The sequence below is a fragment of the Bidens hawaiensis genome, unplaced genomic scaffold, assembly GCF_021521415.1.
Source record: "Bidens hawaiensis isolate Kalapana, Puna unplaced genomic scaffold, B.hawaiensis_p1.1 tig00024852_1, whole genome shotgun sequence".
Taxonomy (NCBI): Eukaryota; Viridiplantae; Streptophyta; class Magnoliopsida; order Asterales; family Asteraceae; genus Bidens; species Bidens hawaiensis.
In genome coordinates, this window is record NW_027493945.1 from 83,105 (window position 1) to 100,867 (window position 17,763).

Sequence of the window (17,763 nt, forward strand, 5' to 3'; positions counted from 1 at the left end):
TCAATCGAATAACCTGAAACCATATCAAATGAACTCCGAATTGAGTGATTCAAGCGGCCACGCAACCGGGTCGCCGAGCTCTACTAGCTCTGCTTGCTTCCGCTGCCGGAATCCACCGCCACCATCGCCGGAAAACCTAAACACTTCATTTTTCACTGTTACATTTTTTGCTGATAAAGATTAGACTTCCCGACCTCTTATCGAAGATCGGATCGGTGGGAATCTTCAGTTATATGTCATGAACACTCAGTTAGAATTAGTGACTGATCTGACGTTTAGATATCCGGGAATCATCATATCTTTGCGGTTAGCTCTCACAAAAACAGGATTTTGGTAAGGTTGGAGGCTAGAGGTGAAGATTGTTATAAAATGGGACGGTGGTTATATTTATAGGAAGGTAGGGTTTCATGTTTAACTTTTCATCTAATGACACTAAACCCCCTTGCACTTTAGATAAATACATTTATCTTTTTTAATTTAATTAAATCCGATTCTTTTAAATACCTCATGAAACTTGGGACGTTACAAGTCTACCCATCTTATAAGAGGTTTCGTCCTCGAAACCTGCTTAGTCCTTATAAAGGAATACTTCATGTATTCACATCCTTTCTTGCACCTTCTTAGCTTTCTGGCTTACTGGTTTATCCTTTGTGTAACAATCATCGAGTTATGCTCATGAGTTTTAGCATTCTTAGGTAGCTTGTCCATGAAGTCTTCGATGGTATACTTCCTTATCCAGACTTGGCAAGTCCGCATCATTTCCTTAAGCGTGCTTTTCTTTCTTTCCCTTCACATAGAAACACTACACTTACTATCACAACACTTGGCACTGAATGACCCTTCTGTCCAATCACATCCTTTAGCAATTATACTAATTTGCAATACGCTCAAAACATATTAATTCCATAAAAGGAAACCTTTTCAGTTTCTCCTTAAGGATTTCTCCCTGAAATCCCTATGTCTATTCCTTAAGATAGAATACCTCATACAATCCTTGAGCACAATCGTGACATAACTTGACGGTGAACTTCTTTAATCACCATTTAATTCCCCTTCCGTTTGTAGCTCATTACTAAGACATAGGTTTCATGAGTTGTAGCTTTCCAAGGTAGCTTGATCATGAAGTCCATGTTGATGCATCTTCTTTTTCTTGACTAGTCAAGTCTCATTTTGTCCTATGAATCCATTGTTGTCTGCCACTGCATATCGGTTACCTTGATATATCATAACTATTCTTCTTAACCAACTTCCTTTCTAGGCATGTCATGACCTTTATATGGACATTTATAATACTATTTTATCGTTACCATTCTAGACGAGGAATCCTCGGCGACCAAATCTGATTTTCACCTCTTAGGTATTATCTTCCATATCTTGGTATAATTTGAAAATTCAATCCTTTATCATCTAGTTTTCATCCTTTATAACCTCTAACTGTGCCTCGCGGATGTGACATTCGTGACAAAACGAGGTACACTATATTCATTACGTAACAAGTAAACGATAAATCGGTTAATTCGTAGTGCTTAAACGAGTAACCGACCGATACTAATATGACCCGTATACATACTGAGGGGTCATATACGAGTTATATATATATTATAGAGGCTAACATATTGATATTTAGGCCCCAATACGTTTAAAACTCTTTAAACGAAAATGGTTTCGTTTATCGATACGCTATAAGCTTAAACGCAATCGTTAATATCAAAACAAGCATTGTATCAGCCGTTAAGCCGAAAAAGACTTACCAAACACTTATTTGAAATGTTTTAAGCGATCCGTGAAAATATTTTTGATTTTTACAAACATATAGTATGTTTTTATAATTTTACACTAAACTAGCCGAAAAACACTCGTTTTCGCGCTGTTTAACGCACCCGATAAGTTTTTTTTCGCCAAAAACCGAATCCGAAATAAATTTGGACTTGGGCTTTTGCGTTTGGGCCTGGAAATCCAGATTTTTGTGTTGAATTAGGCCCAAGGGAGGCCCATTAAGCACCCCGGCCGCAGCCTTAGATATTATTGTTATTAGTGAGTTTGCTTAATATATAAGGAACTCTAGAATTATTTTTGTGTCCATCTTTCCAGAAAGTAAACGAGAGTCCTGCTGATTTTACATAAACACTTTAACACCCTAGGTAATTTTCATTATTTCCACCATTTTTACTTGTTTTAATTAAATTTAACATCATATAAACATAGTTCAATTACTAAAAATCATTCCTAACCATATAAAAATCCTAAAAATGGTCCAAAAACATATTTTGACCATACACATGGTTAGGAATCAGAATCATACTCTTTTTGGGCCATAAACACAGATTAAAGGGTTTAAACGACGTTTTTACGGTTTAAAAGTTCGTTTTTGTGCACTAGCCGAAACCCTAATTATCAAGGCTGTTACATGGATGATTTACGCTTGGTTTGATGTTATATGATATGTAGATACACTGAGTTTGCAACCCGAGACCCGGAGAGTCGTTTAAGCTAGCAAAACTCATCGAAAACCGACAAGGTAAACCCGTAACACTCGTTTAGGGGCTGTTTAGTATTAGGTTATGACGTGCTTGTTTTTAGCTTGTGAAAACTTGCAGGGACATTAGGGATCATATAAATGAGTCCATGTTCAAATTTGGTAATTTTTCGATAAACGGAGAATATTTGGTGAATTTATTTCTGTTTATGAGCGTTTATTTGGGAAAAATAGCTAAACATATTGAAAAATTCTGAAACTTGGTTTTGGAGTTTAATATATGATGGTAAGATCAGTGGTAAAGTTTGGGGATCATTGGAAATGCCTAAGTAGGGTTTGTGCAATCATGGTTTAACCGAATTTTAACAGCCGAAAAACGCACAAAAAGGCATTTTGTCAAAAGAGTTAGGTTCTGAAGATTTTGCAGGGGCTATGTAATAACATTTAGGCCATTTGTAAAAATTATCGGATTTTTCGGAGGTCGTTTGATATAAACAGGCCATTTATTACACGATTATAACCTATTAAATGAATTTTTCTAAATAAATAATTAATCATAAAATTTCTGAAAATATTTTTATAAAATTCTCCATGTCTTAATGTATTTTTACAAAAATTTACATAATTTATATATAAGTACATATTTAGTTATGATTAATCAAAGATTTAAATTATAATTGTTTTAACGAAACCGGCAGTTTTGTGTTTAACGGACTGACTGGTGTGTCAAAATGTCAAAAGTGGTCAAATATCATATTTTTGAATGATATTGATAAAAACGAACTTTTTACGAGAATTCCGGAAAATTCGGGTGGATTGTGCGCATTTTGTATAATCAAACCCGTGTGAAAACGGAAACGAACCCTGCGATCAAACCAGACACCGAAATCTTAAAATTCTTTCATAAATCAAATCATTTTATCAATCAATATATTTACTTAAGTTTATGTGATCTTACCTAATCCCGAAACGTATAAACAATCAACTTGGCTAGGCTCGGGAAACGGTGAAACTGAGCCAAATCCAGTTTTAAACATTTCATAGTATACAACGTCACAATCTAAGACTATGGTCATGTTTTGGGCCTAACAGCTATACCCAGATTATCTATACAGCCCGACTTAGCTTGAACACTGTACTAGTATTAACGATACGATACCGTTTATAGGAATCAGGCTATAAACGAGGCACCTGACTTATTGATACGTAAATTCCGTGCGAACTACGATAAGGTGAGTTTCACGACCCCCACTTTCTGAACTGTTTTACGAACTTTTGGGGTGAAAAGCATGTTTACATATACTTATATACTTGAAAACGTGTGATGATGTGGATTATCTAAGTACTAACACTTGACAAGTCCCCACAAACACAAGTGATTAACTTCGTGCCGGTGACGTGTGGATAGTACTATCGGTTTGACAAACCCAACTGACAGAGCCGGAGGGGTATGCCGGAACATATGTAAACCCAGTTGCACATTGTCATTATATTTTTACATACTACTATATGGTGTTAGACATAGTACATACTTAGGGCAAAGTGGCTGTTAAATGCCAACGGGAGTGCATGGGCAGTGGAGGCCATGCGTTATAGCTCGTTTCGGTTTCACTTGTGGCTTAGTATAATACTTCATACACATACATATATACATACACACTGTAAACTTTACGAACTCGTGTACTGATTTCATTGACACTCGTGAAACTTGAAACTCACCAACTAGACGTAGTTGACCCGTTTTAACATGTTTTTCAGGTAAAGCAAAAGTGGAATGATTTGCTTACATGCTTGGTGTTAGAAGGAAAGTTGAATAGCTGTGAATAGACGCTGATATATAATATTGAATAAGAAGCTCGTAAACCGGTTATGTGTTTTTCATCTAGTTTGTAAACACAGTACCTACCAATGTAATATGATGTAAATTAGCTGTTGAATTTCTTTATAAACAATGTGGTTGATACCAGTGTTATCTGTTACATTCCCGTATTACGCTTCCGCAACTTCCTAGTCGGGGTGTGACAGCGGATCACGCTCATGAAATCCGAAGTGCTAACTTATTTATACGACTTAATTAGCGCAATAACTTATCGACCTTTATGGCTTACTGCATTAACGGCCACATTAACCTCAACAGGATTGTTGGGACCAGGATTCTTGATCCTTATAAATCAGTTATTTGTGGTAGACGTTTCCAGGACTGAGGATCCTCGACGGTTTAAGGATCCTCGACAGTTGATTTCAAATATATTACGATTTATTTCTTCAGGTATAACACGTGCTAACTGGAATCCTTATTCTTGCGGATGAGATATTTACCTAGTCTTCCCTTCTTGTCCAAGCTCTTAAACGGTCAAGTTGAAAAAGTAAAGCGAACGTGCCGAGATTATAACTTAGTTAGTTATTAGCCGTTGTATTTCCTTGTTTATATATATCGAACTACAGCTGAGCAACACACACGACACATCATGTAGCACACTCAGAATCACACTAAAAAACACATTGTATTCACGATTAGCTATAGATCTATCACTTGTAATTCTTTTGTGTTTAATATAATTGGTAGTGATAGTTTTCACTGCCCGAAGTTTTTATGACGGCGAGATACTAGTTACCAAGGGCTTTTCCTCGTATAAATCTTAGTGTTCATTTTCTACAATTGTTACTTTGATCATATTCGTTCAACCAAGCACCGATCCTCACATACGAATTTGGTTACTTGATCCTTATATCGATTTTTGACCAAAACAATTTGGCGCCCACCGTGGGACATTGGTGCTTTAATCCCAAAAAATCCTTACCTTTATTCAATCCCTACTTTCAAAGTTATCACTCAATGGCCTCTCATGGAATAGTTGTTTCCAAAACCGCTGCTTCAAGTGTTTCGGCTCAAGTGACTTTGCCACCACTACCTATCTTGACGAAGCCACAAAAACCCATAATTGTTGCTCAGAAGAAGGAGACTGCCATTTTCTTCGGACCAAAATCTACTACTGTCTCCGAAACGATAACTGCTAACAATGATGTTTATGTTTTGTGTTACAGATAAAGAACTATATGGAGCAGAAGAACAAGACCAATAAGAGGATCCTCCGTGAGATCGAGGACAACAAGAGAACTAAGAAGACTGCTGAAGACACAAGTCCCATCATGCCGAAAACGCTTGACTTCAGCACTCCGGATTTCCCGAGTCAAAGGTGTCCAACATCCACGTATCCTCAGCAAGGATCCCCGGACCTCTTCTAGAGGAGATACTCTGACCAGTACTCGCGAGGATCATCTATCCTTCAACAAGGATCATTAGGTCAACCCTTAGGATCCTCCAATCACCATTCGCAAGGATCCTCGGCCTTCCAATCCGGACCTCAGGATTCCGTCAAGGATCCTCCACCCACCAACTTCAAGGATCCTCCGTCTTTCAACCGGGATCCTTGGGTTTCCAAACAGAATCCATCATCCATCAGCATCCAGAATCCTACTATCCTTATGGGAACGAACCTTTGAAGGAATCACGGTCCAAGCCACTAGAGGTCCGTGTAGGTGACTTCGTACCCATGCAAGCCACTTCTCCTGCTGGACCAACTCTTGACACTGAAACAATGTACCCCGGACGCAGCTATGGAGCGAGATCTTTTGATCACGCAAAAGGTAACATTTATGATAATTTTTCTTTTGGCACTAATCATGGTGGTATGCAGGATACCGAAATCAACCAAACCTTAGCCCATGAGCTACAAAAGATCAAGGATATGATATCAAGTGTACCAGGAGTCATCAAACCTATTCCCAAATTATCAGCGGGAAGCCATATCATATCCAGGTTCGCTCCACCAATTTGTGATGCTGAGATACCAAAGCGCTTCACAGCCCCTAGCATGAAGTTATATGATGGATCCACAAATCCCGAGGAACATGTAGCCATATACCGTGAGAGAATGGAAATCAACCCTCCCAAATAGATTGAAAGAAGCTTGCTTATGTAAGGGCTTTGGCTCAACCCTCACCAGATCTGCCCTCAAATGGCTGCTAAGTCTTCCTCCTTATCCTATTACTTCTTTTTCTCATTTGATCAATCTATTTAATAGTCAATTTTCATGTAGTAGATCCTTTGAAAATTTAACTAGTGATTTATATAGAGTTGTCCAGCCTCGTGGGGAACCCTTAGGTAGTTCCTTACTAGGTTTGGAAGAGAGGCCTTGGAAATTCTAAATCTGGATGTCCCGACAGCTGTTGAGGCATTCAAGATGGGGTTGCAATCGGACTCTCCATTTTATCAAGATCTTGTGATGACCCTTTGCAGGAATTTAGATGAAGTCCGGAACAGAGCTTTAAGATTTATCATGTTGGAGGAGGATCAAATAATTCAAGATCAACTAAATACTCTAGCAAAAGATGAATCTCAAGACAAGAAACAATGACCCTATTTCAGAAACAACAACTCCAAACCATACATTAAGCCAAATGGCAAAAAGATCAATGCTATGGACGAGGAGGAAGACGATGAAGATTGCCTAAGAATATCTTACTACTTCTTCTCTGTAGACATGGGAGGAGTAATGCTAGCTGTTAGGAACTTGGGTGACAAAGCAAGGTGGCCAAGGAGAAGGCACCACCCCCTAAAGACAAAACGAAATGGTGCGCCTTTCATGAAGACTTTGGCCACATGACAGAAGAATGCATAGCCTTGAGAAAGGAGATAAGCTATCTCCTCAGCAAAGGTTACCTGAAGGAGCTATTTGGAAGGAAAAAGTCGAGGACACAGGATCCTGAACCGGTCCCAGAAAAGGCTGCTCCACCTCCCCCAGATGCTCAAGTTATCAACATGATATTTGGAGGATCCGATATATGCGGAACCTCTTATTCAGCTGCAAAAAAGTACACCAATGAGTGTAAATTGGAGAATGGTGAAAGGCCGAATAGGACTTCCACGACATCCGAGCAAAGAGTTATTTCCTTCAATGAGGATGATGGAGTCAATGTTCAGGATCCTCATCACCACGGTTTAGTCGTTACTTTATTTAATTCTAACCATTATGTTCGCAGGAAACTCATTGATGAAGGAAGTTCAGTTAACATCATCCAATTAGAAGTACTTAGGAGGATGAATATCCCAGAGTCAACAATTATCCCACGGTCCTCAGTTTTTGTAGGATTCAGTGGGGAAACGAAGAACACATTGGGCGACATCAAACTACCTATATATAAGAGGGAGTAAATTCTATTCAAAAATTTTGTGTTATCAATTCCTTGTCTTATTGTAATGTTATTCTTGGCAGGCCTTGGATACACGAAATGAAGGCGGTTCCCTCTACCTACCACCAATGTGTAAAGCTGCCTACCCCATGGGGGATAGCAAAGATCGAGAATGACCAACAAGATGCTAAGGATTGCTATACTTCTTCATTGAAGCCTACAAAAAAGTTGAGTGAAGCATAGAAATTACAAAAAGCAAGAAGAAATGTCATGGAGACTAGGGAACAAGATTCTAAGGAAGTGGTCTTGCATCCTGAGGATCATGACGGCAAAGTCCTAATAGGAGTTGAAGTACATGAATCCATTGAGAAGGATCTAGTATCCTTCTTACAACGAAGAAAATAAACCTTCGCATGGAAACATAAAGATATGACCGGTATCTCTAAAGATGTTATAACCCATAAACTTGGAATTGACCCTTCTTTCAGGCCTATTCTTCAAAAAAGAAGGAAATTTGCTCCGGAAAGAAATGCGATCATCCAAGAAGAGGTACATAAACTACTGAAGGCTGGTATGATTAGGGAGGTAAAATATCCAAAATGGCTAGCCAATGTGGTTGTGGTTCAAAAGAAAAACGGAAACTGGAGGGTATGGAGGTAGCCTTTGACATCCTTGATAAATACAACATGAAGCTAAATCCTGCTAAGTGTGTATTTGGTGTCAAAACCAGAAATTCCTTGGGTATCTAGTAACCAAAAGAGGCATAGAAGAAAGTCCAGTTCAGATTCAGGCTATCTTGAAACTCAAGTCCCCAACGAACATCAAAGAAGGGCAAAGATTAACAGGAAGGGTGACATAACTGAAAAGGTTCGTATTGAAGTCCTCAGAGAAATGTAAAGATTTCTATGACATCCTGAGGAAAAACAAGAAATTCGAGTGGACGGAAAAACACGAGGCTGCCCTCACCACTCTAAAGGACTACTTATCCTCAGCCCCCGCTCTAGTAAAGCCTGTGGATGGAGAACCGTTGATCCTTTATCTCGTTGTTTCTCTCACTGCTTTAAGTGCAGTCTTGGTAAAGAATCATGTAGGTAGCCAACATCCTATTTACTATGTAAGTAAAAGTCTCCTTGATGCTGAGTCCAGGTACTGTCACCTAGAAAAACTTATTCTTGCTCTAATTATGGCTTCAACTAAGTTAAGACATTATTTTGAAACTCATAATATTAATGTAAAAACTAATTACCCCGTAAAGAATGTCCTTAGAAAACCGAAAATGTCGGGTAGAATGGCTAAGTGGGCTGTGAAACTGAGTGCTTATGATATTCAGTACGAGCCCAGAAATGCGATCAAGTCACAGGCACTAGTAGACTTTGTGGCTGATTTCAGTAGTGACATAGAAGAGCAAGCCATTCTTGAAGTTCAACAGCTTGAAGAAACCAAGGATCCTTGGACGCTCTTCATTGATGGAGCCTCAAATGTTAAAGGAACAGGATTGGGAGTACTACTAAAATCGCCACAGGAGGACATACTACACCATTCGATAGCCTGTGAATTCCAGGCTACTAACAATGAAGCAGAATATGAGGCACTTATTGCAGGTATACAACTAGTCAAAGGTATGAGGATCAGGTATCTTCAAAGTTTTATAGATTCATTTTTAATTGCTAATCATTTTAATGGCTCATATGCAGTCAAAGGTGAGAAATTAATTAAATATTTAGATATAGTAAAGGATCTTGCAGGATCCTTCGATTATTTAACATTACGCAGGTACCAAGAGAATAAAATGCTGAGGCCGATGCCTTAGCAAACCTAGCATCAGCCTTGAAGCTCCCAGAGAACATAAAAATTCCTATCATTCACGTTCTACCCCCCTGCAATTGAGGAATGCCAAGCAATAGAAGTAGATGAGAATGCACACATAGATCCTGAGGATCATCCTCTCGATCATTCGTCCTGGATACTTCCTATAATGAAGTATATCCAAAATGGAGAAATCTCAAAAGAAGAGAATCCCAAAGCTTTCAAAGCTAAGGTATAACAATATACTATTATACATAATATGCTATACAAGAAATCCCTTGCAAGTCCATACTTAATATGCATAGAAGAATCCGAATCCAGGAGGTGCTAAAGGATTTCCACGAAGGAGATTGTGGCAACCATACAGGGGGCAGAGCATTATTCTCCAGGATCCTAAGGACTGGATATTTTTGGCCTACTATGAAGAAGGATGCTATGGAATACTGCAGGAAGTGCGATGCTTGTCAGAGGCATGGCAACATTCTACATCAGCCGGCAGAACCTTTATATCCCATCGACTCCTCGTGGCCGTTCATGGAATGGGAAATGGACATAGGTGGCAAGCTTCCTACAGCTCCAGGGGGAAAAGTCTTCATGTTAACAATTACATACTATTTCTCTAAATGGATCGAAGCTGAGGCTTTTCCTCAACTCAGGGAGAAGGAAGTTATATCCTTTATTAAATGTAACATTATTACTAGATTTGGAATCCCTTCTAGAATAATTTGTGATAATGGTTCCCAATTTATTGGGAAAAGAACTACTAACTTTTGTGATAGTTGGGAAATCAAGATGATCACTTCAACATCGGTGCATCCACAAGCAAATGGCCAGGCAGAATCAAGCAACAAGGTCATTATTAACAATGAAACTCGGAGCAAAAAAGGGCAAATGGGCTGAAGAACTGCCCTACGTACTTTGGGCGGATAGGACAACCCCAAAGAACGCCACATGATAGACACCGTTCTCTTTAGTTTTTGGAGCTGAGGTAGTGATCCCCACCAAAATGGTGTATCCAATAGGCAGAACAAGCATCCGTGATCCTCAGACAAATGAAGAAGGTGTTGCTCAAGATTTGGATACTGTGGAAGAACTTAGAGATCAAGCAAGATTCAAAATGGCTGCCTACCAGCAGAAGATAGCCAGTGCGTACAACAAAAAGATCAGAATCAGAAGATTTCAAGTTGGGGATTTGGTTCTTAGAAAGGCTTTTAAAAATACAACTAATCCTGTTGATGGAAAGTTAGCACCCATGTGGGAAGGGCCTTACTTGATTGAATCCGAAGTTGGAAAGGGGCATATCGTTTGATAAATATAGGAGGTGACTTGCTCCCAAGGGCTTGGAATGCAATTCATTTGAAAAATATTTTTGTTGATCAGGTCCTGGATCCTAGTTAGTTACTTCACTCCATTACTTGGTAAAAAATTTTACTTTATGTCTATATTTATATACGTTACGTTAAATTTTTGTTTTGTCAAGAATGTCAAGTTGCAGAAATACCAAGCAATAGAGCCCTCACGTGGAATAACGGGTTGGCCAACTCTCTCCTAAGTTTAATCGGCCTTGTCGCCAGGTTTATAAGGTTTTCACCTTATCTCCTGAATTAGGGTTTTGACACCCTCGCCTGGAGCGTACGATTATCTGAATATGATTGGAGGCTGTGGGACCAGTACACAATACGTGGTTGACAATTTCAAGGCTAAAAGTCATATTTTGGATCCTACGAATTAAATGGTAGACGTACCATATACACAAGTTAAGGTTAACGCTGAGATAGGCTCGTCACCGCGTATAATTGGGCCAACGCCAAGGATCGGCTCGTCGCTCGTAAATATTGGGCTTGTCCCTACATTTCATCAGGCTTGTCCCCACATTTTATTGGGCTTGTCCCCATGTTTTATCGAGCTTGTCCCCATGTTTCATTGTCCCCACGTTTAATTGGGCTTGTCCCCAAGTTAGTTGGATTTATATCCAACTTTCCTAACTATTATGTTTCCTTTTGGTTGTTTGTCCTAACAGGTAAATAATTCAAAAAGAAAATCCTAAGGATGAAGAATCCTCTATTCTCTACAAGCAACACATGATAAGACAGAAAATAAAAAAGATAGATTACCAACTAGCAAGCCCAAAAATTGACCAGGGTTTCTCTAGCAACAGGTGGACCAGCCACCCGGGTCAAATCATTACAAGATTAGTCATAGGTTCATGCAGGAAATTAAAGAAACAAGGGCGGTCAAGGCTTCATCCCTTAAAAGTTGAGGATCCTTCCACCATAACCACCCTTGAAAATTGTATTTAGGATCATTGATCCTGAGGATTACAACTACTATTTTTCACATAAACCACCAACCAAAAACCATTAAAACATGATAAAAAAATGGGCTCCGGCCTTTTCTTTATATCCTTCATTGCCCATTTACCCCCTCACTCCCTCGCCACGTCACCATCACCATCGCCAGCTTCCATGGCCCGCATAACATCTTCCTTCGCTCCACTTGTACCAGCTTCCTCATTCCTCTTGTCGCCACCAACATCCTCTCCTTCGTCACCAAACCCGGCCAATGTCTTCTTCCACAAAGCTACATTCTAGTTGGACCTGTCAAAGGCAGTATCTTCGGCCTCCTCAGCAATCTAGATCCTGGCCGTTAAAACCGCCTTACTAGCCCACATCTTATCCTGCTCTGTGACCTCTGCCACTTGCTCCTGGGCTCGGATTCAGCAAGAGCCAACTTATCCTCCAAGACACCCTTCTCAGTCTGAAGTTCCATGATCAGCTTTTCCTTTAGAGATATCCCGGCACAGTACTTGGCTTGCTCATTCTCTGTGTTGGCCGCATTTTCATCGTACAGAGCCTTGAAATTGGCCACAGCCTGCAAGAAGTTGACAAGTTAAAGATACAACCAAAACATTTATGACTGTGGATAAAGGATCCTTACTTCTGAAAGTTGATCAAACACATGTTGGGCACTGTGGACCTCCACATCAGGATCTCTTTTTCTCTTCATGATGGCCTTGGAACGAGTTGTCATGGTCTTTGGCGGTGCGAGGCTGGAGCTTTTCATCGGTTTCTTCTCAGAGGAAAGAGATGAGATAAGGCTGTCGACGTCTTCTAGCTGGAATTGACCCAGCAGATTCTTGGATGGATTGGAAGATGATTTTTGTGTGCCTATAAAAAAAACATCAAGAAAATTTAAGTTTTCTATTACCTATTATCTTCTTTATTTTTATTATATTTTAACTTACTGGACATCGTTTCTAAGGAACTTGCAGTCTTCTCGTCTGAATCACTAAACTCTTCACCAACAATCTTGAAAGTCCTATTAAAAGAATTGAATGACAGAAACACCTTTGCCTTCTCGACGTCGTCTGAGTCAACAGCAAGATCTGAAAAATTGGACACTGCATAAAAGACAACAAAACTCTAATCAGTTGATCAGTAAAGAGAGAATCACATATCCTTCGGAACCGCTATCCTACCCTTGAGGATCTATCGGGTTGGTAACTGATTCCCGTTTGGGATGGAGTCTCTAGGAACAAAAAAGAACTAGGTTTTCCAGCTCTGGTCATTATGTGTGGTTTTGATGATCGAAAGAGGTTGGAAGGGTTTACTCTTAAATATGAATCTTTAGAACCATAGGTGACTAAAGTATATAGATAAGATAGGGCTGAGATGTTAAAATCAATGTTCCTCTCTTCAATCAATCTCTCGACGGTGTGCAGAGATCTCCATATCATTGGCATGGCCTGAATGTAGCTCATGTTGGTAAACGAAAATAGGGTTTCCGTCAAGTCGGGGGAAATGATATGTGACATTTGAGTCAAAACAAGGTACACCTCAGTACGTATTTAACGATTAAGCAAATAAACGCTTTTTGCGTAACAAACGAACGATTAACCGAACGGGTCGGGTTATGACCCAGATATCCCGGGGGGCCATATATAAGTGATATACGTTTAATATAAGCTAAAATATTTGTAATATGGCCTTAGTTTGATAGCAAACAAGTTAAACGAAAACATGCTCGTTTAACTACCCGCTATAGATTTAAACGCGAAAGATAGTTACAAACCAAGCATTGTATCATCCGTTAAGCCGAAAAAGACTTACCAAACACTTATTGGAAATGTTTTAAGCGATCCGTGAAAATATTTTTTGATTTTTACAAACATATAGTATGTTTTTATAAATTTACACAAAACTAGCCGAAAAACACTCGTTTTCGCGCTGTTTGTCGCACCCGATAAGTTTTTAGCGCCAAAAACCGAACCCGAAATAAATTTGGGGTCTGGATTTCACGTAAGGGCACAAAAAACGAGACAAATGAGCAAGAGGGGGGCCCATGGACCCCACCTTTTTGGGGCGGCCGCAAAAAGGGGAACCCCCCGGTTTTCCTTTAAATATAAACAAGTCCAAGATATTTTTGAAGATATTTTCTTGTGGAAAAATCTGTAGAACAGCCTAGTTCTCTCAAAATCAAGCAAGAACAAGGTAAAAAGCTTCACTTTGGCTAAGTTTTAACTCGTTTAAACTCGATTAATACCATATAAACATAGCTTGACTGTCAAAAATCATTCCTAACCGTGTAAAAATCCTAAAAATGGTCCATAAATATGTTTTGATCATACATATGGTGAGGAACCTGGTTTGATAGTTTTTTTGGCCATAAACACGGATTAAAGGGTTGAAACGGCGTTTTTACGGTTCAAAAGTTCGTTTTTATGCATTAGCCGAAACCCTAAGTTAAGGGCTGTTATGTTGATGAAAAATTGCTTGGTTTGTGATATAGGACTTGTATCTAGCCTACATAGGAGCTCAAGAGCTTGAAAAGTTTATTAGAAAGGCGGAAACGAACCAAAACCGCTAAGGTAATGCCGAAACACTCGCTTACGGGCTGTTTAGGTTAAGGTTGTGATGTGCATATTATTAGGCCTTGAAATTTTTCACGGGCATCAGGGACCATGTCATTGAGTCCCTGTTAAAATTTGGTAATTTTTTGACCATCCGAGAATATTTGGCAAATTTATTACCGAATTGGGACGTTTAATGGGGAAAATAGTTAAAATGCTCCAAAAATTATGAAATTTTTCTGAGAACTCAGATTTATTATATTTTGATCACATATTAAATTTGGTATCATTTGGAGAAGTATAAAGGTGTTTTGTGTATATGCGTTCGTGTGAATTTTAATAGCCGAATTTGGGCCGAAAAGAATATTGCATGAACTTTTTACATTCTGGAATTGATACAGGTTTTTTTGGGACATAATTTGGGTATTCAGGAATTTTGGTGGAATTTTTGGAAATTTTTTGGGATAAACAGACGATTTTCAAGCAAACTATAGCTGATAAAATGAATTTTTATAAATTAATAAATCAGTAAATAATTCCAGAAATATTTTTATAAAAATCTAAATATTTTAATTTATAAGTGACTAAATTTTCATAATTTAATGATTAACGGTTAATTAATTATGCTAATTTGAAGATTAAACAAATTCAGTTTTTATAAAAATCGGCAAGTTCGCGACTAACGAACCTGTGGGAATATCAAAACACCAAGAGTGATCAAAAATCATATTTTTGGATTAATTAAGTAAAAACGAACTTTTCTATGAGAAACCTGGACAATATGGAAAGATTGTGCGCGTTTCTTCTTAAATCAAACTGAATAAATGGAAACGGGCCCCGAGGCTAATCCGGTACCCCAGTATGTGATCTTCTTTATAACTTAATCATTTTATTAACCAATACATTTACCCAAGCTTATTTCCCCATAACGGTTTTCTGAACGCGTAAACGAACAACTTGGCCCAGCTGGGAAAACGGGAATCTGAGCCAAGTTTGGTTTTAAGTATTAGACATTGAACAACATCACAATCTAAGCCTATTGCCACTTTCTGGGCGTTCCAGCTATACCCAGATTATTATACAGCCCATTTTAGTACTGAGATTATAATAATATTAAAATATTAATATTATTATAATATGGACTAAAGGGACTAAGTGATAGCAAGGAAAACAAACCCCGAGCTGATCTCGCACTGAGTGCCTACAAAACGGTGAGTTTCATGACCCCTCTTTTCAAACTATTTACAAACCTTTGGGGTGAAAATCGTGTTTATTTACATTATCTATCAGAAAACGGTTCAGGATATAGATTATCTGAACATGTATATATGAAAAGTCCCTACAACCATAATGATTAACTACGTGCTGATGAAAGGTGATTATTATCATTGATCAGTATATTAAGTGGAGATAGTACGAATGACAAAACATAATGAAATTACACGTGACGATATGTTTATACAAACACGTCATGTTATGTTAAACATAACTAATTTGGGAATAATGTGGTCTGTAATGGCCATGGGGCTATTGTGAGTGAAAGGGAGACCACAATAGTACTAAACTAAAGTTGAGTATGGCCTATGAGCCAAGTTCTGCTGCAACTTATAAACTAAAGTTGAGTATGGCCTTTGAGTCAAGTTCTGCTGCAACTTATAAACTAAAGTTGAGTATGGCCTATGAGCCAAGTTCTGCTGCAACTTATAAACTAAATTTGAGTATGGCCTATGAGCCAAGTTCTACTGCAACTTATAAACCAAAGTTGAGTATGGCCTACGAGCCAAGTTCTGCTGCAACTTATTAAACGAAATAACTTGATTATGACATGAGTGTTAAGAAAATATTATGATTATACATGTTGTGGGCGGAAAGGGGGCCACAGTGATTAGTAATACGTGATAAATACTATATATGTGTGTGTGTGTATTGTGTGTGTGTGTGTATATATATACATACTATGTGTATAGGCATAGGAAATTCTATGCAATATATATACATACTATGTGTATAGGCATAGGAAATTCTATGTGTAGAAAATAATAATTGTTTGTGTGTACAATGTGTAATGTTTGAGTTACGTGAAACCATTGTGGTCAGAAGAGGGACCATAGTGGTGCTTTTACGTGGAACTGTTGTTGGCGGAAAGGGGGCCACAGTGGTTGATTTTATTTGGAAAATGAAGGCACGAAGTACGAATGAGCAGCCACGATCTTATCATAGTTTCAAACTCTATCATAAACTTATACACATACATATCAGTATACAAAGACGTAGATATACATATATAAATGTAAATACATCTTCTTATATACGCGTGTACATACAAACTATGACTGTATGGTGCACAGAGCTGATTTCTTTAAAACTTATGAAACTCACCAACTATTCGTAGTTGACATGTTTTAACATGCTTTTCAGGTAATCAGATATGAGAAGTAATTTCCTGTGCGTTACGTGTCTGATTGGTGATTGATGTCGTGGGCATTTGAGTTAGAAGTAAAGTAATTGAAGAACCGGTTTGATTGTATCACCTAGTGTGTAAAAGATGTTAGAACAATGTAATATATTGTAAATTAGTTAGTAATGTTTCTTTATGAACAATGTATTTGATACCAGTTGTATCTGTTGCATTTCCGTTTTACGCTTCCGCAATTCGCTTAACGGGGTGTGACATGATAAGAGAAACTGAATGAGAAAGGAAGTGCTGGAAAACAAACCCAGTCACTAGAGATATGATCACTTCTAACCTAAGGATCATAAGGCCTGAAAACGGTTCCTTCGGGAAAGCAAGTGGAAATACTCTCGATCTCCTCGTCAGTGAATTTACAGATTTCGGAGGTAGGGTCTTTAAGAAGATCTTAGGACCTAAGCTCAGGAACAACTTCCCTAGTGTTCGAAGAATAGATGGTTTTCAAGTTTTTCTTTGGCATAATTGAAGATATTGGAAGGAAGAAAAATAATGAAGAAAAGACTTGAGAGAAGAAAGTGGAATACCTAAGGATTATGATCGCCGGAATATGATTTTGAATATGATAAAGAAGTTATAAGGGTGAAGACCTATTTATTAGGGATAATGATACAATGGCAGGCGACGGTCGCATCATATTATCGCTAGCAGTCCGATTCAAATACGCCTCAGGATAAACATGACAGCTTTTTCCCATTCACATCTATCATGTTTGGGGGCAATTGTTGAGACCAGGATTCTTGATCCTTGTAAATCAGTTATGTGTGGTAGCTATTTCCAGGACTGGGGATCCTCGACGGTTTAAGGATCCTTGACAGTTGATTTCAAATATATTACGATTTATTTTTGCAGGTATAACACGTGCTAACTGGAATCCCTATTCTTGCGGATGAGATATTTCACCTAGTCTTCCCTTCTCGTCCATGCTCTTAAACGGTCAAGTTGAAAATTTTTTGCAAACGTGGCCGAGAT

General features: G+C 38.5%; 1 protein-coding gene across 1 annotated transcript; it reads left to right on the plus strand.

The window, feature by feature from the left end:
* The first annotated feature begins 7,139 nt into the window (after positions 1 to 7,139).
* Positions 7,140 to 7,691, plus strand: LOC143570232 (uncharacterized). Its single transcript, XM_077055932.1, has one exon. It carries the CDS (start codon positions 7,140 to 7,142, stop codon positions 7,689 to 7,691), a length of 552 nt encoding a protein of 183 aa, XP_076912047.1.
* Positions 7,692 to 17,763: the final 10,072 nt, after the last annotated feature.

Coding starts and splice junctions, on each gene's coding strand:
- LOC143570232 (XM_077055932.1), top strand. CDS start 7,140: ATGACAGAAGAATGCATAGCCTTGAGAAAGGAGATAAGCTATCTCCTC.